We start from the raw sequence: 25,163 nt of genomic DNA, 5'->3' as shown, positions 1-25,163 counted from the left end.
AATGCAACGTGGTATTTAAGAGATATCATTTTTATTTAATAAAAATAAAAAATACTTAGTAAGGAAAAGGAAGCAAATAATTAATTATTTTTATTTCAGACCTACGCCTATTCAAGATTCAAAGATCTTGTGCTTGTAGATCTTGTACGTGTAGATGTAGATTATTCACAGTAAGCAAAGGAGCATATTTTTTGCTCCAAATCACTTACTAATGGGGCAAAAATCATTCGCAAAATCGCATTGTCTTATTCTTAGATATGCATAGGTAGATATATGATATTTACCTAATATAAACTTAATGATGATACAAAATTGTATGCCTAATATTTTACAAGATAATAAAATTGCATAGAAAAACATTTGGCACTATACAATTCTCAAATTATAAATAATATTATGCAATGTATTTAAATTTTGGGATTGTTTGTAATACAAGTGGATTTAGGGGATATAACATCGACTACTTTATTTACAGTCTCAGAATTGGATGAAGTATGATATTAAATAGATAGCTAAATATTTGTTTAGGGTTGTGGAGCTAATTGCGAGCGCAATAATTAAGCAGCAATAGGTATAATTTTTGCCTTAAACACCTTCATAACTACATTCCACTAGAAAGAGAGAAAGTACTACATAATTTTCTAAGTCCAATTTAATTATCTTCAATATAATACCTATACTTTATTTTACCAAAGTCTAGGAATTTAAGTGAATTTTATTAACCTGGGAAAATTAATGCATTTCTTCATGAATACTTTAGGTTAAGTATTATCTTCACGCATTATATTATTAGGCTGAACATGAATTTTACATTTTACAAGATTATGCAAATGTTTAAAGTAAGATTATTAATTGAAATGATTAAGACTTTATAAAGGTGCTTAAGTCAAACGCTTTTGTTTATCAATAAGTGCATTCAGCAACTTTATCCTAGCTTTTACTGCTTTGTACCGAAGATACTCGTCTTCGTGGCCCTTCTTGTCGTCTCTTTGAACTTTTCTGCAGTTTTGAACTTCGAAACTTACTTCGTACTCCTTAATGCTGCGACGAAGTACCTGATAATATTGATATCGGTTATAAAATAACTTGTACAAAACTAATTGGATTCTGTATTCTATATAATTAACTCGATTATGTTAATCAGCATAGCACATTTTATTCACTGCGATTTAGATTAGTGCATTTTTTTTAGTTTAAAATTAAGTTGATATCGATGAACTAATAACCTTACTAAATATTAATAATTTCAACTATAGTAAATTACTTAACACAAAACCTCTCTAGTGATATGAAACTGAAATACGTGATGAGAGATCGCTTCTTCAATGGTGTATGTTAATCATAAATAGAAAATATAAGTATTTGAGGCCTTTATAACCATTCCAGAGATAGCATAGTTATAAAGATACAGCGATGTAACATGGTAAAAATTATTAACAAAAAATACATACACATTTCTGCATTTTAGCATCTGTTAGTGCCTTAGTGAGGTCATCGAGCCCAAGACAATGCAGCCCTTCATTTGAAGGGCCGGGTTCATCGCCAGATTGTGCAGATGACGTTGAGGATGGCCTCTCTTCTCCACTTATGATTCCAGCGACCTCTGGGTTCGGGGGCGACTGTAGAGGCGTCTCTACAGTCTCCTGAATAGAAAATATAACGTTTTCCAATGTAGTATGCAAAAAGTTTATCATAAAGACTAAGATTTACAGGCGCTTATTTTTAATTATACCGATTATAATCTTAACCTATTAGAAAATCATCTGAGAATTCCAACTAATTTGCCTATACTTTTAATAGAATGTATGTATATACCTATGCTAGCTACTATATTAGAGTAAATAACTGTAAGAATTTATACAATATACCTGGGAAGAATCTGACGGTTTCTCCTGAGAGTCACTGGAACTGTCGACACTAAATAACATCGCCTCGTGCTCGTGAATTGTTGCAAGTTCACCATTAGCTCCTTTTGTCTGTTGAAAAGGATAAATGCCATAATTATATTGATGTGATGTGATATAAATATAGAAATCATCTATATAAGTAATAACAGCTTTCCTCCTACATGCGTACTGTTATTACAATATTGTATAAACTCATACGTTTCGCTTGACAATTTATGATCTGTGGTATAAATGAATCACGGATATTTGTTTACGATAGCTTAGAGATTTATTAAATTTTATTATTGTATAAAGTGTCCTTTCTTATACAGACAATTTCCAATTTTTTATGATGTTGTACACATGTTACTAGACAAATATCGTGTGCGAGAAATCAGTGCTTTCGAACAGATGTGCATGTGATGCATGGTTTTTTTAAGACCAATAGTCCACAAATAAAATGATAAGAATGACAATGCTTAGATTCATTCAGTTCAGTGTTCCCTTATAATTTATACATTGAAAGGCTTTGTGTAAAAAAACATATTTTCTACATATCAATATGATTGTAGTCTTTTTTTGAGATCATGTGATTATGAAGTTAATGTAAAGCGAATGTGTTTATATGCCTTAATGATATCAACGACTAAAGAGATTAATGTAAGATCGTGGAAAATGGCTAGAGGTCCACCGATAAGAGGGCGGCTCTTAAATTATGATTGAATGAATGAAATAAACAGGAAACTGTAAAATTTATAATAGATAAAGAATATAATTGCACTGATAGCACCTGCAAATGTTAAACTTACAATTTCAACATTTCTTTCAGATCAGTTACCTCCTGGTAATTTGTAGGCATTGAATGCGGGATTTCTTTATTAATCAGATATCACACAATTACTAAAATTTCATATAATAATTAAAAATAAGCAATAAAATTTTAAATTATTATGTTCTAACTTTATAATTTGTTTACAAATTAGCCACTTTAATGAGATTAAAAACGATAATAGTTGATGTCTTTCTAAATATTTAATGTCAATTTAATTAGAAATTAATTTAGTTTAGTACCCACGAGCGTATTGAATAATAAAACTTACTGAATCAGGTCTGAAGTTAGACACGCATTTCTTGACATCTCTGTATCTATCGTATAGAGGTCTGGCCGCGTCACGGTCTGGAGTGTTCGCAGCCGGCCTGCCCCTGGCTGTCTCCAGGCGACACAGTGCTCTCTGTATACAATGTTTTTCTGCAGCCCATTCTTCAGGAGACCAGCTGGATTCAGGTAATCCCGATCTACCAGATGCTTGACGACTGCCTTCGAGCCACTGAAAAGTATGGGCAAATTTCAGAATTTTAATTTTACTCATAAATTATTTTTTTGACCTGACTGTTTTTTTTCGCCTTGAAATTAAATTAATCAATGCTATTCTAGTAACTTGACACTATTAGAAAATCATAGATACCTACATTTCTAACTTAACAGTTAACAACCAGATCAGGTTAAGGATTTTATGTTATTAAAATACTGTTATGATACGAAGCTGCATTACAAAAGTTTGTACCTCTTCAATATCCAAAACGAGTTCAGTCATAGGTTTGTCACTTTTCAATGCAATATTCAGCTTTAGATCTCTCTCCTTCTGTTGTTTGGCTGCGTGAAGTTTTATAGTGTATTCTACTGGATCGGCTCTAATCAAGCGTTTCTCTGTCTGCAGTTTCTTTATTTTCTCATACATTCTTGTTAATTGAACATCAGTAATGCGATCCCCAGGTGTCAGTGCATGGCCGTTGTTTGCTTCATAATCACTTTCATACTTAGCGATGGTTTTCTTGAGAGCGTTCATCTGAAAATGTTCATCATTTTTGTTTACTATTTCTATTTCAAGTTTAAAATATGATATTTAGGTATATCTCAACAGATGGTAAATATGCTTTGTTTAATCCACTCTTAAAATTTACACTAGTCTGTATTATTATAAATAGACTCGGTTCCATATCTGTGATCAAATTATGACCATTAATAAAATATTTAACTATTAACGATATAACTATTAACGCTTTACCTTCCTATGAATTTTCGTGAGCCTGGTCTCCGGGCAGATCTGATCACGTCGAGGCTTGGGCCTGGCTGCAGCGCTACGTTCATCTCGCCGAACTCGTTCAACAACAGCTAATACCACATCGCCATCAGCGCTGTCAACACTGACCACTCTTCCAACTTGACGTTGCAGCGCTGCTGCGTCCAGAGTTTCGGGCTCATCGCTGACTGTAAACCATACGTTTTATTTCTTTATAACAGTATAACAAGATTTATTCCAAGTATTCATATTCATGTGCAAATTTCCAACTTATAGTAATTTATTAATAATTGCAATTATGTTATTTATAATTATGTGGCCTAAATCAGTAAGTACATGCAAAAGGTTAAGTCAGATTAATACATGGACATTGAAAAATGGATTACCAAGGCCTGAGATTAGTAATTTATAAGTTACAGGGGGTATTTGCACTCGGTGCTGGAATGTATGGTAGAATCGTATACATTCCGAGTACTCAACACACACATAAATTGAGATTTTTCTTATTTATCTAATATAAGATATACGCACTATTTTTGTTTTATTCTAGGTCCAACCAGATATAGGGGCATATTGGAGAAAATAGAAATTGTGCAAGTCAAAAATCGTTAAATGTTCATAAATTAAAATTACCATACAATTTTACATCACTGCCCATCTACTCCAATTCCACGGGACATGTCAATGGAATTAGTTGTAACATATTACAAATATTATTTATCCCAGTTATTTAAAATAAAATGCCACTCCCCAAATTTATCTTAGTAACAAATTATTAAATACCACATACTTTGGCGACTCCGTAGATCAGAACAGGCGAATTCTATTTGAATATTGTTCGTATCATCAACGATTGTGAAGCCGTCGTTTTCTTTGGGATTTTTATGTGGCTTTGTAGCACGCCGACGTTTCATGCCAAATTGTGGATGACGTGCTCGAGACAACCGCTCAGCTCGACGCTCCGACTGCAAATAATAATAAATTATAATATAATTAACTTGTTTTTTATTTAATTAATTGAATTTAAATTCAATGAAATGTAACCTTACTAAAGTTAATAAATTTAGTGAAGTTCAATCATCACAGTCGTTTTGGAAACAAAACTTTACTTTAAATATATGTATAATACCTATATAACTATTAGTAGCAAACTCTCAAAATGGTGCACATATTTTTATATTGTCAAAAATTTAGAGAAAACTTGTATTATTTTCTTTTATAAAACCTTTAGAACATCCAATTATATCAGTTATTAACATTACCTTCGCATTAGATTCATTATACTGATTTTAAAAATTTGATACACCAACCTCAAGTCGGTTATAGTCCTGAAGCGGTGGCGGTGGCGGTGGTGGCGGTAGGCGTTCTTCGCTGCGGGACCTTCTTTCTTTCCTCTCATGGACACCACCCGAATCGCGGCGCTCGCGTCGCTTGCGGGCCTCCCGCTCGCACTCCGGCGCAGCCATATCTTCTGTCTCCTTCTCCGGTGTCTCGTCTCTCTCGCAGCACTGTGTACGCCACCCGTGCCCAGATATTACAATCCGCTGCTCGGACGGGCACTCACTTTCGTGCCCGTAACCCTATCCATACGTCAATGTTATTGTACTCGTATGTGTCTGTGCGTATTTGTAAGCTTTCAGTGATTGGAATTGTAGGTGCACACATCAAGTTTTCTTTACTAAGAAATGAGACATTCAGGTCACTTGATATTGAACTCTTTTGTAGATATATATATACGACATTTTTGCACGTCCTAAATATATAATATATGTACGTTATATATAACATAACGCCAAATATGTATATATTTTACATGGAAAATTTAATACTTTATATACTGTACATTCAAATAACCTGATTTATAATCTATAGAAAGGAAAACAGATGTATGTGCCTAATAAATTGATATTTGAATGTGGAAAAGCTTAGGTGTATGCGGTCTGAATGGAAGGATTTGTGAATGGATATAGGGTGTTCTATGACAGACACAGGGTGTAAAAATTGTAAATTGTATAAACAATGTATGTACGTAGGTATGTAACACAGTAAATATTATTTCTTCTATAATTATGGTTTATAAGCAATAAATACCTAAATTCGATAGACTGATTAATGAATATCAAATAATTTATTAGAAGCGTCGGGTAGGTACTATAAAATTATCTACAACACAGTTTGTTAAGTACCTACACATTTAGTATTTATGATAATTCCGGGAAAAGTAATTTAGTTCAAAAATTATAATTAATTCAATAACAATGAGTGACCAAAAAATATATGCAAACAAAAGATTTTTTAATTAATCAGAAAACAACAGATTTTTAATTCATGTGACAACATTAACTTTTGTTTGATGTTCCTAAACACAAGTTAAAAATTTTGTTAATTGTCTACTGTTATCAGCATCAACATATCTTCTGTGCATAGATTCATTGGCATGTCTAGGGTACTACAAAGAGGATGTACAAGATTTAGGACCTAGACCTATCGCTACGATTTGGAGCCAAACAACTTTTCCCGGTAACCCATTATTTGCAAAGCGAGTATATAAAGCTCAAGAAATAATTAAGACAACTAAGTATTATTTTTAACTTGACACTACGTAAGATAATGAATTATGGAAGCCCCATCCTTAATTTTCAAAAGTACCTGCTCAATTTCCAATTGTACCATGTTCGCTTCTGATTTAAAAGTTTAGACTTCAAAATAAATCCCCCGAAAGCTTTCGACCGTCAATGTGAAGATTCTGAAATTAAATCATTGTTCGAATGCAACGGAACTACACTAGAAGAAAGTATAAATTCTCTATGGTTGCTATGAAGATGGAGAGCAACCATTGGTCCACGGGAATGTAATCTATGCCTGATCTGCGAAGTTAAATCAGTTGTACTCACAATGCAGTATCTTGCAGCGCCAACTATGGAGTCCAATATCCTGGAAATGCTGTCCCGAGTGCGGCTGGCCAGATTAGCGCTAGTGGGGCCCGCACAGCGGCAAAACCCCCTGAATCCACAGACAAACACTATGCAACTGGTTTATTGCTTATCCTTTTATATAAAACAAAATGAAAGAAACAAAACGAAACGGCGGAGCGAATTCGGTCGCCGTTTTGACGGAAAACTTGACACTGAACTATCTATTACAGTCTAATGCGTATTATTGTTAGTAGATAAAGTTTTATTTGATGATATCACTCCTTTGCGCCGCCATGTCACGATCCCGACACATATTGACACCGCACAAACAGTCAATATAAATATTAGCTTCCAAAATTTACGGTTGCTTCAAGAAATGTGTTGACACTAGTCTGTAATTTAGCATTGATAGGTCGAATGTGTTTGTATGAGCCTCTCCGCCCTCAACGGTCAATGGAAGTTTCCCATTTTCTTGATTAATTTTTAGTCACTCCGAGAAATTGGTATATATTTTTTAATAAAATAAAGTAACCGGTTCGCGTTCAATTATCGTCTATCATCTTGACAGTTGTTCACAGCACTCACTATGAAAAATATTTAATTTAAGAGGAGTGGCGTTACGGTGATGTCTGAAACAAATATATATAATCGTTATTTTTTAAACGTAGTTATAGTTAACTCGAAATATAGTTAAGAGTTAAAATATGCCAAACAGAGGTCCTGTTTGGTATACTTGTACTAATAATAATTAATTATAGTACGCAATGAAAAAAATGAGCAGGGAGTACATAATAGTCTTGGAAACAATATATATGTGTTGTAGCATACAATATATATGTTGTTATTAGCATAACAAAGTTATTATGAAGTAGCTTTTGTGTTTAGTAACAGTGGTAGCAAAACTAGTGTTTAATGAAACCACAAGACTTTTAAAGAAAGCAAACAAACATACAAACTTATTTCTGCATTAATAATCTCAAGCAATCATTATAATAACGATTAAGTACACAATGAGGCGCATTGTCGCCAGATCAGATCAGATCAAAGACGCAAAAGTTTGAGGCAAAGGCTCATTCATGTTCATTTATTTCTTCTTATTATAGAAGTAATACATTTTTACTGACCCTATTAAGTAAGGTATTGTAGTTATTTTGAATATTTACTAATTAATACAATCAGGTACGATATTGCGATATTATTAAATTTTGATCTTTATTGAAGTGTTAATTGAAAGATTTCTTTATTCATCTGATTCACGTCGTAAAGATATAATTTCTATTCAAAACTTCAAAAAGTTGAAATATAAAAAGATATTTTACTAAATTCACATTTCAAATACTTATTTACATATTGCATAATAATCAAAACTTCCAAATATTGTAGACGGCGGTTTAAATGTAAAACCAAGCATACTAGAAATACACAGTAAGTAGGCATTTGTTTTATCGATAAAGCCTTGAACTTAACTTGGCAACCATTCAAGAAACTCCTTTTCACTCATAAACGAGAAACATGCAATATTCGAAGAAGAAACGATTACTTTAATATTCACTACGTAAATAGTTTTTTTAGAATGATGATGGAAATCGAGAGTCTGATGATCAAGCAATGACCGTAGATCGTAGCCATTCAGTAAATGAAAAATGCTTATAATATAAATTAATTCACAGTTTTTTGGACGGAAGAAGAATTCTAACACAGTCTCCTACAAAACTATTTTTATTTTTTAAGTGCCACGTGTATGCACGATGTCTCCAAAACTGATCTAGAAGTATAATCAATAATGCTAACAGCCTGACTAGAAAGGCAATACACAACATTAGGGTTATTGTCAACATTGAAAGTTCGTTCGTCGTAGTATCGTTCTTTTTTTTAAATCGTACCTTGTTGGAAGACTTTGTGGCAAGTCATTACACAATGAAAGTGTTTGCAGTTTGGAAAACGGGACCTACTTCGTTCATTTAAGTATTTTAGTAAGGCTTGAGAATAAATCCCTGCCATTATAGGTAATTTAGGCAGTGGTAGCAGTGGATATCATGTCAAATATATCTTATCATTTTCTTTATATAATCGGTAGAACACGCAAAGGTAATACAAGGTCGTGTGTTTTGTTACATATTAAACTGACTACAATCATTTCCAAATTGATGTAAGATCAATTCAACCATATCGTAATATTTATCAAAACATCCTTAGAATTGACTATTGATATAGTATAGTATACATATACTAGTTTGAAGATAGAGAAATATGTTTGAATCATGCTTTAGAGATTGATAATGTACAATATGTGTGGAATACAATAGTTGATACAATGTCATATTGTTATAACAATAGCATTGTTCGTGTCTGAACCCGGTGACTACTATTACCTTGTTTGTCATTTCCAGGAGTTCGATGACAATGGGTTTATTAAACTAGGTAGGTTCTAAGTTAGAAAACAATATTGAAGGCAGTTAGAACTTCTAATTGTTGACTGACTTCAATGTTGTTTTCCTTTCTAAGTATTCGAAGTAGGAATCTTTATAAGAATTTAAAATCTACATAATTGCATATGTAAGTAACGGATACCCGCAAATTATATATTTTCGAGATGATAATAATTGACTAATTAATGGATTTAAAAAAATATGTGAGTCAGGCTACATTGACTACCAATTTCATTAGGATCGAATCTCTTGTCACTCACTGACTGAGAGACAAATTTTTATATTCATTTTATTTTTTTATTTATTTATTTAATTTAAAAATAACAATGACTTACAAAATTATGACTGTGTACTAAAAAGCATGAATGCTTTGTGCGCACACAGGGCCGTATATAATACAATAAATGAATTATCTGCTAGATTTATTACAGGTATACAAATAATATTACAACTTACTTTACTACTTTTTAAACCTACCAACAAATGCTTTTATGATTAGTAAACAAGCAATACAATCCACAATAATATTTTAACAATTATTAGTAGTTGAGTGGGTTTCATGTTGTTAGTATGAACACTGTTATATACTTATTAATGAAATAATTATTTTGCTCCAAAAAAAATTAATACTGAGTTTAAGTCATTTAAGTATTAATAATATATATATAATTCTTCTATAAAGTCCATGTCCTTTGATACAACTGTGTAGTTTTGTCTAAATAATTCACCAATGTCAACATATGTTAGTCGTGTTAGCGTCTTTTTAGAATAAAGTATCTAAATGCAATTATGGGTATTAGCAACACACACCATATTGAATTATAGGGCTTCATGTCCTAGAATGAACGATAGATTAACACTTAGAAAAAAAATACCTCAAAACAAATTTCAGTGTTGACATTTTAAATTAATATATGTACCTATACATATACACGTCATAAAACAGTATGTTTATCAGGATAATAATATTCATTAGCTCCCGATATTTTCGTGCCCGGACCTATGTATATGTATACATATAAACCTTCCTCTTAAATCAGTCTATCTATTACTAACAAAAACTATAATATTCGTTGCGCAGTTTAAAAGATCTAACTGAACAGACAGCGGAAGCAGCTTCATTCAAACTCACTTCTTTTACTAAACGTTAATCCAGTTAGCGTCATATTTTATATAGAACGAAAGTGATCCGGTTAAATCAAACGCCTAATTATTATGCCAAAGAAATACTTTCCGCCATTGTATCCATATTTTTTAAAATGATGTTGTTTTATACATAATAATCTGTACAATAAAATATTACAAACTTGTTTTCAATTATAAGTATTAATTTCAAATATAATTACTTATAATTGAAATTGAATACTTAAAATAAAAATTGAAGGTATTAATAATAATGCTATTTCTAAGATTATATCAATCTTTTTAATATTTTGGAATAGTCACTAAGGTCCAAAATTGTTATATGGTATACGCACGCTATTTCTTTGCTTAACGACGCAATATGACGATGACGTAATAGACCTAAGATATATCAATCCAATTATAATTCTATACCTCATAAGAAACCCGGCTTTAAGATAGATAAATACAGAAAGTCAGGTAAAGGACAAAACAATATAAGTACTTAAGTATTTTTGTCGTTTCTTGTTTAGTCTCGTAGAGTCTTCGTAGCGTCTACGTAGCTCGTTGTACTACGCATTACTTATTGCACGTGTAGTATTTTTATTTTGTACCCAACAGTGCGTTTCCCTATAATAAGATTTAGCTGTAGTATTTTTATTTGGCATCCGATAAATGCATCTAGTGATTTAGCACATCGTCTTACTTCTGATGGTCGCGGGTTCGATCCCTCGCACGGCACAAACATTCATGAGTACAATTGTTTGTACCGGTCTGGGTATTTTCTATGTATTTACGAAAATAAAATCTATGTATTTGTATCAGTTATATAGTGCCCATAACACAAGCTTTAGCTAGCTTAACATGGGTCTAGATGGGGCTGTGTGAATTGTCCTGAGATTATCATTATATTATGTTTGTAATTATATTGAACCAGCTGTGTCGGCGGTGTTACTCGCGTGGAATTTATAGCCTATATGTTATGATATATAAGCTATATTACTGTAAAGTTTCATCAAAATCCGTTCAGTAATTTTAGCGTGAAAGAGTAACAAACAGTATGGATATACTCACAATCATTCGCATTTATAATATTAATAAGATGTGTGACATTAAACAGTAGACTTCATATTATATTATTTTCTGTTGTACTCAAATCGTTTATACACTATCTTATAATTACTGTTATGATTATAATGTTATGTTCTTAAATATAATTTCTTCGTTCTAAATAAAGTCAAGTTTGTATAATTAAAAATATAGTGTACCTATAATGAAGAAACATTTCTAAATATTATATTCATATACGAGTGTATGTGGAATTAAAGAAAACAAAAGATTTTATATCAAACTTCACATTACAATGCTAAATAATAGAAAGTTTAATGTTTTTGTTATTATGGTGGCCTAACTATATGTAATTACGTATGGCACTATGATTGATGGTGATTTGTAATCATGGTGATTAATAAGAATACTGTCATTACAATACATTGTTGATTTTTATTGACTGCCTCTGTGGTGTAGCGGTTTACCTGATATTTTAATGTAAATATTCGATCTATTGATTGCAAGCATTTAGATTAATGAACTAGCTAATACCGAGACTTCGTATCCGTATGCGTAGTGGTATTTTATAACTTTAATTTTTACGTTAAATTTTTTTAAATAATCGAATGTTATAAAACAATTACTCTAATTTAAGTGAAGCTTACCAAAATATATTAGTGCAAACCTCACCGAAATCAGGTAAAAATTATTCAAAATAAATAAACAGACAAAAATTTTAATTAATATTGTTTTGAGTTCTATTAAATATATAGTTCCAGTAATGGTTTTTCCCATGTATTTATTAAATCATTAACATCACAAATTCAAAAAAAAAGATGCACATGACGGACTTAACACCTTAAGGCATTTTCTACCAGTCAACCATAGGGCATATAGAAATTTAAATGGGCATTGCATTTAAAGATAAAATGACAATGAATTTGGTAACGCTAGATTTTATGTTAAGAGGTAAATCATTCCAGTAGTTAATGGCATGTAATATGAAAGATTTCGATATCTGTACATGATCTGGTATATTCTTATTATAAACAAGATACCTATTGCGCTAATGTTGATTTATTTTGTTATTTGTAGTAAAAAAAGCGTTATTATATCTGTAATATTATTACACTTTTCCTCGTTAAGATCAAAAGATTCACGCCAGCGAAATTACTTAGTTAATATTTTGTGATAAAACTGTTTATTCGGTCTTTTCATATAAAATTGCGGCGTCATTTTTATTACAGTATGATGGTATAGCTCAAAGACATAAAAGAAAATGGAGCAAAATGCCTTGACCTAAATACAATTCAGGACTAAGCGATCTGTGGGTAGGGACCTAGAGATACTAGGACATATTTTGTATCATACCAATCTCTGATACCTACTAAGAGAATTAATCAATTAGGTACATATGTAGATCAGGACATTTGTACGAGTAATGGAATATATATTATTGTATAAATAAAAAGACATATGTACTATATCTATGAATACAATACAATACATTATTGTACATATAAAAATAATTATATTCTATTGTACGAGTATATAGGTATTCTTTTTAAAGTATTAAATAACGAATTATAAAATCTGAACATAATCTGTAATATATATTATGATAACTTATTGTAGTAAAGGTGAATAATAAGTCTTTTCGGAGATAAGCTAACGTTTATACTTTGGCATTATACGAAAATTGCGTCTAGACTATTTCGTATTAAATCGAAAATATCATAACACGGCATTCATGAAGAATTATTGTATTTTATTCAACCCTAACCTTTCTTTGGGAATGTTTATTCAGTCTCAAAGATACTATTACTTCATTTCGGATCGTTATACCTTTTCTATTGTAATATACATATACCTAATAGCAGTAACATGATTTAGAATAGGTATGATATAAGTTCTTTTAATCTATTTGCTTCGAAATCCTAAATAGCCAACTATTTTGAAATCAGTTAAAAATAAGCCGATGTAAACAATGTATAAATATTTATTTATTTTTATTTAAACTAACCTTAGGAAGTGCAGAGATACTCGAAGGCGGTATGGTTTATTAAATAAAATAATATTATATTAAATAGATGTAAATATAAAAGTATACATATACATAATAATATACTACATACAAATATTTTATGAGCATACATACATATACATTATAAACAAACTACATGCATAAATAAGATGATGATGATAATAATTGTGAGACGATTTAAAAGGTAAGCGTAAATTCTTTCGAACGATAGTCTACGAATGTCTTGTTATTATTATTTAATGTTTTTTTTCTGTTTTTAGAATTATATATAAGCCGGACAATACCGGACCGTCTGGTAGCTGGTAAGTGGTAATTATTGCCCATATAGATGAACAGCACTCACGATATCATATTATGATGTAACGCTCGTGATACCGTGATGCCACTCATGTGTTGCTATTGCGAGGATTCCTTAATCCTATATTATATATCCTCAACTAAAATACGGCTTAGGCTTAAGCTGCATTGACGGCTGAAATATGTACACTCTGAGCAGATAACTTTTTGCATAGTCTATGTGTGTTAAGTAATAAATTATGTATTTAAATATTGATTTATTATAAAATAGGTTGTTAGGTATGATCTATTGTTGTATAGTATAATGTGTTGACCCGATTTCTGAGGGTCATCGGCCGTGGGCGTGTCGCTCAATGTGAACCTTCCTATATATAATATATTGAATGGGATAGATTTGTTATATACTAGTATATAGCTATATGTATTGTATTATATTTTACAAGTATAATATTAGCTATACGGAAATACTACATATAGATGTGTTAAGTTATAGGGATGCTAGACTTGGTAACATTTCTTAGTAAAGTGGGCGGCCATATCCTACAGTTTATTATTAAACAGACCAGTAGAATAAATGTGTAAGAAATAAAATGTTAAATAATTATTAACACTATAATACTTATTAATGTAAATTATAGAAAGAATGTTATTTTATTTTACATCAATAAGTACATAATATTTATTGTAAACTTGAAATCATAACAATTGCTACGCTTACAAGTATATCTAAATATAATTAAACAAACAGTTCCATACGATTATGTTATTTATTTGTTTAAAAATATACAGTACAATTTCAGTTGAAATATAAATACTATACTCGGAAGCGAACAAAAGTGTCCTTGAGTATCGTCATCTCAACAAAGCATTCAGAAATAGGCGCAGCGTCTCAAATTACGCGCCTCTATATGCTCGATTACGCTGTGGTCTGACTTAATTGCGACTTACCTCTGTTTTAGTAATATTTTAGACACGTTTAGTGTTTTGTAACAGTATGTAATCAAGTAATAAACTAGGAGTGGCGTCGTATAGCGCAGTCTCGGGCGTAAGCGACTCAACGCGATCACCCGGCGATACCGACTAAGGGAGGTTGGGTGGAGCTGGTCATTTAGTGAAGCACAGATGAAATAACTATATCGATAAAAATTGTAAATTGAAATATTTTTTTATGTTACTGTATACTGGTGTGGTGATTAAATGAATTATAATGCGAATAATATGATAAATTTATATTATACTATAGAGAATTGTTGATCACTCTTTGGGGTTGGGTATCAGCTTACTACGGCACATATTTTAAACTCATCTATTTTTTTTGTTATCCTAGTTTTGTTTGAGTATATTCTTTACTCATTGTTTTTTGACTACTTCATGTAAAGTATTGTCACTACAAGAATTATTTATTTATTTATTATGATATCAAAATAGTAAAATTTAATCAGCATTTAAATATCTATCTATAATTTTTAAATATATCTATATAATTCCAATTACTAGAACCTCTACTAATATTAAGATAAAAGTAGGCAGTGTGTAGTCTAATCTTTCTAAACTACATTAAATCACCTATTACAACTTGTCTAACTTGATTTGATCGATCTATGTGTCAAAGAGAAGAGTATGATTAGTTATTGGACAACATTTATAATTTTATTATCGTTAATAGCTTTAATAACGATAATTGTTTTCACTTTTTGTCTTTTCCAATTAAAGTAGCTTGTATTTATATCATTCATATATTTAAAATAAGCACTCGGGCCATTAAAAACCCAAATACACAAATGGCTTTGGTAGGCTAGCAATTTAACATATCGCCTGTATGCACTTACACAAAAAATATTTAAATATTTTTCTTTGTAATTAGATAACCATAACATAAGCTGCGATTAGTTTAGAACAAGTATATAGATTTCTATAGACAAGGATGCACACTGTTTACTATTGTAGTTAAAGACACAGCAGATAATGTTTAATTAAAAAAATACTTTTTATTTTTAGACATGACTTTGTATGAATTGTCCAGGGTTATTAATAGAAATATATTGTTGACAAGAAAATACTGTGTAATAAATATTTATCGACAAATAATTATAAATTTTATCGACAATATGGATTCACTCAAACGTAAACATGTCGAATCGCATGCTCGCCGGCCGGCGAGAGCGACTGACTCCGTAGCTAGTAGGCGTGTACCAACGTCGAACATTTCCGTTGCAAGGAACTGATAAATCGTCACCTTATCGATTGCTTTTAACCATCGCTAGCTCACCATAACAATCAAACTTACCACACTATATTAACAGAGCAATGGATTCACAAATATAAGCTATGAATTGCAATAGTTCTCATTAAAGTGCCTACCTTCTACGGCGTAGAACCTTTGCGTAGAGGAATGTCTACGCCCACGTTTTCACCCGAACCCTTATTTGTGTCATTGTAAACAGGACAAAATGCTAATTCAGCTTCCAAGACTTGGGAAACAAAAGGAATTTAATGAAACTAGTCAAGTTTTTAATTAAAACTTAAGTAAATGGATTTATTTTTATACTTTAATTATGTTTTACTATTCCTTCAAGGATATGTTTTACTAGTGGTATCATGTAAAGTATTATCTCAATGCATATGTAATTTTCCAAGTTCGCGTCTGAGTTGAAAGGTTATTACACTATTAGATGTGCGTATTACATCACAGTGAAATTAGAGGGTACGGAGACATATCACCTAAGCTATTTCTACATCATCGCACAACCCACCAGAAATTAAACTATGATCAATATCACCTGGATGGTTGGCAGTCCTTCATTCTGTGTTTCTTCAGAAATTTCTTGCCACATAGAACCACATTGTAGAATCACTTCCCAATAGTCACTACTAAAATGGTATGATCTTAAAATCTTCACTCATTCCTCCTTAGAATATTCTACCAACCGATATATATGGATGATGATATATAGATATATATGATCATTATGCATTTCAAAGAAATATTATCTATACATATAAATAAAATTGGAGTGTCTGTTTGTAATATTGAAATAACCGTTCTTTACTACGTGCATATAAATACGGCATATACACCATAATTACATTTTTTATAATTTTTGTCTCTCTGTTTAGCTAGTTAAAAAATTACTACAATATTTTTGTGTAATGGAAATTTTTGGAGAAAGCATGTGGAGCATTGGGGCATGCAAAAAAGACAAAAACATTGTAAAAAGAACGTCGAAATTAAATTTTGTCTACAGTCTGAACAATTGGAAATCAATTTGCGATCCGAATACGAATAGATTTACTTTAACTATAGGCAAGATTTATTTTACCATTTTTTTAATAAACTGCCGGATCTATTTCTGTAAGTAATTGTGTATGATATTCATAAATTTAAAACAAAATTAGTCTTTACACTGACAATATTATTTTACAATTCCATATTTGTAATGTCTATAATATTTTGGAGAAAGTCTTTGCACGGCATACATCAGGTATATAGCCGTCGGAATATTGAAAGAAGTTGTGATGAATCTACAGTACTATAATTATTACGAAGGTTGCTACAATATAACTATAATACAATATTTCTATTGTATATTTATTATTTATTTTAGAGAAATGAACAGAATACGCTATAGGTTAGAAAAGTTTTTTTTTGTATACGATTTTCCGCAAATAATTATGATAATTAATTATCTACTAAATACGGGCTTCACATATAATATTTACATTCTACTTCTAGAACTTATTAAACTAAAATCACAGGTACCAGTTAAAACTTATGCAAGCTTGTGATGATGAAAGAATTTTGTCTATGTTGTTTTAGAATATCTTTAAAATAACGTAGACGTAGCTTCTACATAATACCCAATACGGCGCTCGTATCTTTCAGTGTCGGCAACATATAGGGAATATATTATATAAGTATGTATGTATATATATATATAAATCTCGTGACCGTAACATGTTATAAGTGTACATTAATCACAGTTTCTTATTATTCAAAGCAAAACAGAATGATTTACACGTTAACCAAAAGGCTTTAGAATTTTTATATAAATTTTCATAACAAATCTTTTTTTATGAGGGGATTACGCCCAGTAATTCTATTAAGCGAATATGTAGGTCAATTACGACCACATTTTTTTAATTTTATTCAGGAAGTCTAATTCAGACCAAACAATTTAAATAGGTACGATTTCTAAAAAATCATCTGTTAAACATATTAGCTACATCTATATCTATCTACTACTATGAAATAATATCTACTACAAACTATCTATTAAATTATAAAATTAAAAGGTAGTTAATAAATTTTTTTAACCCCTCTTTAAGGCTGAACTTACATGGATCTTTATAAAATTTGGTTAATATAGATATATCATGACATGAGTATATTTCCTAAAAAAGACAGACGAAGTCGCGTCTAACAGCTAGTACTTTATAGAAACAAAGGCAAAAGTACTTTGATATAAATACGTTACCACGAATACGCTATCTATGGAAAAAACTTGTCATTGTATTAAAACCTAATCTGTTCTTTTGTTTACCAACAGTCTACCATCGAATTTTCCACGACGGAGATTTACGGTGCAAACGAGAAAAGTGTAGTTTTCTCCTTCACACCCCATTTCGATCGATATGACCTTGGCAGTGGCGTGACGACATTTAGCATATTATATATACTGTACGCAATGTACTTTATCCACGATGAGGTGATAGAAAAACGGGAGGGGTGTTACGTTACTGATGAGATTACGCTATGAGATCTTTCTTGAACTCAATATGTTAATTAAATTAATCCTTATAAAGTACCATGTAATAAAGATTAAATATTTGAACCTGATCTCTATAACTTTTCATAAAATAATATTATAATAGAAAATCTAAATCGCGTAACTTTACATAGTATAAAATAAAGTTGCTTCCGCTATTTATTTGCTTAGATTTTTTAAACTATTTTAATGCAGTTTAGCAATGGATAGAGTTATTCAAGAGGAAGGCTTATAGTTCTAATACATGCAAAGCGGGGAGGGTAGTTAGTTGTTAATAAAAATGAAAGAATGATACTATATTATATTACTTTTAAATTTATAATGTTCTGTACATATTACTACACTGCAGCATCACAGATTACTCAGTACTGAAGTTGTATTAGATTCTGAATGACAAAGTTTCGAGAAAGCGTTGGCGTTACAGCCTCTATTAATAAATAGCTAAAAAATAATACACAACGTAGGGCACAAAGAAATACGAGCATTTCATTCGTAATAGAAACTTATTTATCTTTTCTTTATGCAAGTTATTATACCAAGTTGTTTGAATACCTAGTAGATTCACAGAAAAGTTTTAGATCAAAATTTTAGAGTTAATATGAAGAAATGTGCAGCAGGCAAAGTAAAAAATATATAACTAATATAAACTGTGTCTGAATTTAAATTTTTAAGTCTGACATACTCAAACGTTGAGAAAGGCTGCATATTTCAGATTATAACAATTTAGAGTATAACGATTCTTTAATTCTTTTTAAAAGTAAAAAAAAAATAAACCGACGAATGATTTTATTTTGTTTTATAAAGCATGGATGTAGTTGTGAATAATGGGGATAGTAAGCCCATTGCTAGCAATATTAGGTTACTTTGACAGCGATTGTGGTTTATTTCTGGTTACAAAATTCTTTCATCATACAATTCCTAGTAGGTAAATCCATCACGGTGGGCTAACTGATCTGACTTCTTATTCCATCATCCTTCACTGGTACCTAGTAACTGTATACATACTATTGATGAGTGCTCCATACATGTTCAGCTATTAAAAAAATGTTAAATGAATGGAATTCGATGATTCTAATTATTCTAAATATCGTTTACATCCGTGTAGTTTTCAGGTCTAATCCTAACGATCTTATTTCATTCTTCATTGGTTTACATCAAGCGTATTTGCACAAGCACGACTTCCATTTTGAAAGCCATTAAAACATAAATAATAAAGTAATTTATAATATAAACATCTGTGTATATTCAATGAAAAGTTATTTGACTTATTGATAACTTGGTAATAGCACTATTGTGTGAAGTGATTTGCCTAATGGTTGTTTTTGTTGTCTAATGTATTCTGAAATATAATGTGCTAAAGTCAAGGATGGTATTAAATATCATATACTATAAACCTGTTATACAAATGTGGACATTATTACATCATGTTTAAAGATGAGTATTATATATCCAAATTTTTGAGCCATAACACTTTTTTAAGATGTTCGTAGGCAATCATAATAATTACTTGTTTACAACGAAAACAAAGGTACCTTTATTAACTCTATGTTTAAATTATTGTTATATATTAAATAAAATATTATTTCGTACATTTAATAAATAAAAATGATATCGATCTCTGATTGTACATGGAAGATCGAAATTCTATTTATTATCTATCGATTGACTTTATCGTCATAATAGAACCAAAAACAATTTCTAGAAATGTTGTCTATTTGTACATGCACCTGTGCGCGCTGATGTATACTATTTTTCATAAGTATTGTGGTAAGCGTCACTTAAAATGTTACCTACATTTTAAGTGACGCTTACCAAAATACTATGTTTGTTTTGTACCAAACTTTCTTCTTTAGTCATATAGAAGTTTGGATGATTTTGATGAAAGCCACAATCATTGTCATCATTGGTGATAGAGCTCAATCGTTTTCCATCTGGTATGGTTTTTGGGTACACGAAAACTTTCCACATACTTTCAATATTTCTCAGAATATTTTCAGAAACAGAACTCGAGCTAAATTTACGAAAACGTTGACTTTCGACTTTCTTAATTTTAAAATAAGACATAAGGCGGAAGTCTCCATCTAATTTTTGACTTAATTGGCTTTATTTCGTTATTGTTTGCGTATTCTAATAAAATAAAATATCAACTGTATTAAATGTGGAAGGCTACGAATCACCCAAAGAATGCTATTAAGTTTTCGATAATATCTTATTAATATTCTTAATGTAAAAAAAACATTCCTAAATAAGTTTCAGTCAGGAAAGTAATGAATTCGCTATTTCCAATGGAATATTCTTGCGTCCAACGCCTGCAGTGTACGTATCTTTATTAGAGTTCTATAAGTACTACATTCAGAGTTTAGGATGTACAAAAGGGAGAATGTGGAGGTGGGGACAAGTCGATACCTCCGCGCTTGCGTGCTAACCCCCATTCTTACATATCAAACCTTTTATCTAACCCACGTGCAATATAGTTCTTACTGCTTTGAAATAAGATCTACAATATTGTGCGTCAAGCGTAGGCTATTCTAGACAGACTATTTGATAAGATTCAAATGAACAAGAACTATACAGAATAATTTTCCATTTATTAAATTGTATATTATCAAGTCTTAATAAGTATTTAAATATACTAGCTAAGTGATAGAAACCTATAAATATTTGATAATCATGTAATTGCATTCATTCCTTTTCTAATTTCTTTCGGGTGAAGTAACACAGAACTAAAATTACTGGGTAGGTAATGTGATTACATATTCATGTCAGACGAAGATCTATGACGCATCTATACGGCACGTATTCTGTAGGAAGATATTTCACGCGTTCGATACGAAATCAAATTGAAAATATGACAAATAATAATAGCTCTAGATTATTCACATACCGCCATATGCTCCTAACCTAAGGAGAACTTGTATTATGGGTACTAGACAACTGATATAAGTATGTAGATACATTTTTTTAAATACATATATAATGCCTATAGAAAACAGCAATATCGCTACAAACAATCATACACACAAATATTACCCTGCGAGCAATCGAACCTGTGACAACGGAGGTAAGGCTAGAACACTAGATCACCGAGGCTTTTAATATTGAATGCACCAAGAATGAATGTTAAGGCGGCCTTGGTGGTTGAAGCGTCAGATGTGGAATTGTTCAAGGTTATTATTATAAATCCCTTTCCTAAATGATAAATACACCTGCAATAACTTCTCATGTTTATTTTCCGACTACGGTATTATTAATATTAAACACAGTAGGTAGTAGGTAGTAATCGGAATGTTAATGAAATAGTGTATGGAGTTGTGTTAGTAATGAATAGGTGCGTACCTACGTAGGGAATACACCACACCTATCAACGCAAAGCAATTCAATTAACTCCACTAATTTGGACAACAAATAACTTACATACTTTCGGTTTTTTTTTAGCTTTCAGTACAAAGTTATTAGAATAATCTTTTTTCAAATAAACGTAATATAAGCAAGCAAAAGTGTACTTACTTTTTATGACCCTATCGCCTCATCCGTAATAATCAGTTGATGTAAATGAGATTGATATGAGCTGTAACACTTTCAAACAGATGTATAATTAAATGTAACGTTAAAGTTTCTGTGTACAATAATGTTTAAACTGAAAAACAAATATTAGAAAATAAATCACATCAGGAGAAGAAAGTAATTATTATGGCAGATGAGCAGGGAAGAGGACTTCAGAAGAAAATGCAGGAATTACTGGGATCACAATATAAAGTTTATAGCTTTTTTAAACCAGGTGCGCGTTTATCTAAAATCATTGATCACTGTGACCTGTTACAAAATTCATTAACTGAGAATGACTACATTATAGTGTTAGGTGGCATTAATGACAGGAATCCATATGAATGTATATCCCATTTGTATTGTTTTCTGAATAATCTAAAATGTAAAGCGAATATACTAGTAGGGGAAGTACCTCAAAACAGTGTATTGAATGAACTTAAGTTAAATAATAAGCTAAAAGTCACTTGTAACCAATTTAAAAACGTAACTTTTGTAGATATGGATTTTTATAGACGTGTACCATTTAAAAAGTTCTATACAACTCATATTAGTCAAAGATTACTTAGAGATATTTTAAAAATTGACTATAAATTAAAATTTGCTATGTACACAAAAAAGATTAAGAATAACTTAGGACTTCAAATAAATATAAATAAATTAAATAAATCATACACATCTAAGGCAACACAAACAGAAATTAGAAATATAGTCCAGGCCACACAGGTAGAAGTAGAAAATCAAGATGCAGAACCAAATACTTTTTTTCGTCCCTAAGTGGAATAAAAGTACTTCATCTACATGCATACCAATAAACATATTTTATCAGAATATCTGTGGTCTTAGGAAAAAATTTGATCAGCTGCAATTATATTTCGAAATGTTACCTTGTCCACCTGACTTTGTTTGCATTACAGAACACTTCTTAAACACGGAATCTGTTACATCAATAAGTTTTATGAATTATGACATTGTATCATGCTATTTTAGAATTAGTAAAAAGAGAGGAGGTGCTTTAATATTAGTTAATAAGGACAGACAAGCAAATGATATCACAGAATGTAAACGATTTGGTATGGATCAGCAATTTGAAATATGTGGAGTGCAGGATTCAAACACTGGAATTAAATATTTTTGTTGTTATCAAAATGGTTCTAACATTGAGATTTTTATGGAAAAATTTGAAATATTTTTACAACAGTACTTTGATAAAAAATGTATAATATGTGGTGACTTCAATATAGACTTTTTAAAAGAAAATAAAATGAAAAGTGACTTTTTAAACCTCATAAAATGTTATAATTTTCGGTACCTTGTTAACGACATCACCTTTATAAGAAATGACTCCTACTCTTGCATTGATAATATATTGACAAATATTCCTGACAACTCATTTATCAACACCACAGTTGATAATAATGGTCTTTCAGATGGGCACGCTGCTATATTGACTCAAGTTCTAGCGGAAAATATACATGAGAGAAAATGTAAGCAAAACTATGTATACATTAAAAAAAGGATTTTTAATACATACAACAATGCAAAATTTAGGCAAAGCATAAAAAAAGTAAAATGGCTTGAATTAGGTATAAATAACTTTCTGACAAAGTTCTTTGGAATATTTAGGAAAAATTTTAGGTTAAAAACAATTAAAATAAATACTTGCAAAACTGGAAAATTGAAATGGGTGTCAAAGGGAATAAAAGTATCTAGCAAAATGAAACGAGTTCTTTGCACACTGGATAAAAATCAAAATGACGAAAGCATATACAGCTACCGAAAGAAATACATAAATATTTATAGGAGGGTAATAAGGAAAGCAAAAACATTAACAGTACAGAACGAGATAAAGAAATGTAGTAACTCAAATAAAGAAATCTGGAAAGTTGTAAATAGATATAAAAGTAATAAAGCACTTAGTAGACATGAGAAACTTATAATAATATCAAACAATACGACCATCTCAGATACAAAAGAAATTGCGGAAATGTTTTCAAAAAAATTTGATTATAGTACAAAAGACACTACAAATACTGAAGATGCAATGAAACTATTATATAATAATGTTACAAAGCATGATATTAAAATGATATTTCGATTAACAACTGCATCAGAAATAATTTCGATAGTAAAGAGAATGGAGAACAAAAAGTCAACTGGTTATGATGATATGCCCTTAAATATAATTAAAGAAAATATAGATATATTAGCGAACCCATTGTCGTATTTCTTTAATATATGTATTGATCAGGAGTTTTCCCCGAACAATTAAAAATTTCAAAAATAATTCCCATACATAAGAAAATGTCAAAAACAAATATTAATAATTATAGACCAATTGCTCTTTCTCCAGTGTTATCTAAAATATTGGAAAAAGCGATTAAGATACAATTGATGTCCTATTTTAATACAAATTCAATTTTAAATGCACGACAGTTTGGATATCAAAAAGGAGTAGGAACACCAGATGCAATTGATGCCATGGTTAATGATGTAACAAGGCATTTAAATAATAAATTAAAAGTTGCTGGAGTATTTTTGGACTTGAGCTCAGCCTTCGATACAATCGAGCACCAGATTCTGATAAGTAAACTTAGCCACTACGGTGTTACAGATAAAGCTCTTTCTCTACTAAAATCCTATTTAATAAACAGAAAACAGTTCGTAGAAATTGTCGATCTGGATGAAGACGGCACGAGGAAGGTATATAAATCATCATTAGTAACTGTAACAAGAGGTGTGCCTCAAGGTTCAGTACTGGGCCCTATATTTTTTATTATTTTTTTAAATGATTTAATTAACTTCATGCTGAAATTATTTTCTGATATTGGAATGGTTGTATTTGCGGATGATACAAATGCAGTAATTGCTAGTGCAGATATCAATGATCTGAATATCAAAGTAAATGCAGTAATGGCAGCCTTCAATACCTGGTTTGTAGCAAATAAACTGGTACTAAACACAAATAAAACTAATATTATGTTGTTCAAAACAACTGCTAAAAATAAACAAACTCTCAGCACACACCTA

General features: G+C 30.8%; 2 protein-coding genes across 4 annotated transcripts; one reads left to right on the top strand and one right to left on the bottom strand.

The window, feature by feature from the left end:
• Positions 1–852: 852 nt before the first annotated feature.
• Positions 853–14,890, bottom strand: LOC131847054 (protein FAM13A). Of its 3 annotated transcripts, none has more exons than XM_059196501.1 (10): positions 14,773–14,890; positions 6,862–7,511; positions 5,278–5,475; positions 4,758–4,932; positions 3,953–4,155; positions 3,452–3,733; positions 2,987–3,214; positions 1,869–1,976; positions 1,452–1,643; positions 853–1,055 (listed from the first exon to the last, which is right to left on the bottom strand). In XM_059196501.1, exons 3-10 carry the CDS (start codon positions 5,431–5,433, stop codon positions 882–884), a joined length of 1,518 nt encoding a protein of 505 aa, XP_059052484.1. In that variant the 5' UTR covers positions 5,434–5,475; positions 6,862–7,511; positions 14,773–14,890; the 3' UTR covers positions 853–881. The 3 variants fall into 3 exon arrangements, with proteins under 3 accessions (XP_059052484.1, XP_059052482.1, XP_059052483.1); XM_059196499.1 differs by lacking the exon at positions 14,773–14,890 and adding an exon at positions 6,617–6,713 and having other exon boundaries at positions 5,278–5,547; positions 6,862–6,928; XM_059196500.1 differs by lacking the exon at positions 14,773–14,890 and adding an exon at positions 6,617–6,713 and having other exon boundaries at positions 6,862–6,928.
• On the top strand, positions 6,863–22,910 carry LOC131846946 (uncharacterized). The gene is made up of 3 exons (XM_059196363.1): positions 6,863–7,000; positions 9,189–9,303; positions 22,246–22,910. Exons 1-3 carry the CDS (start codon positions 6,863–6,865, stop codon positions 22,908–22,910), a joined length of 918 nt encoding a protein of 305 aa, XP_059052346.1.
• Positions 22,911–25,163: the final 2,253 nt, after the last annotated feature.

The sequence above is a fragment of the Achroia grisella genome, unplaced genomic scaffold, assembly GCF_030625045.1.
Source record: "Achroia grisella isolate CSIRO2021 unplaced genomic scaffold, CSIRO_AGI_Agris_v1 utg515, whole genome shotgun sequence".
Taxonomy (NCBI): domain Eukaryota; kingdom Metazoa; phylum Arthropoda; class Insecta; order Lepidoptera; family Pyralidae; genus Achroia; species Achroia grisella.
Note: the sequence above shows the minus strand (reverse complement) of the source record. Positions and strands in the feature narration are given on the sequence as shown.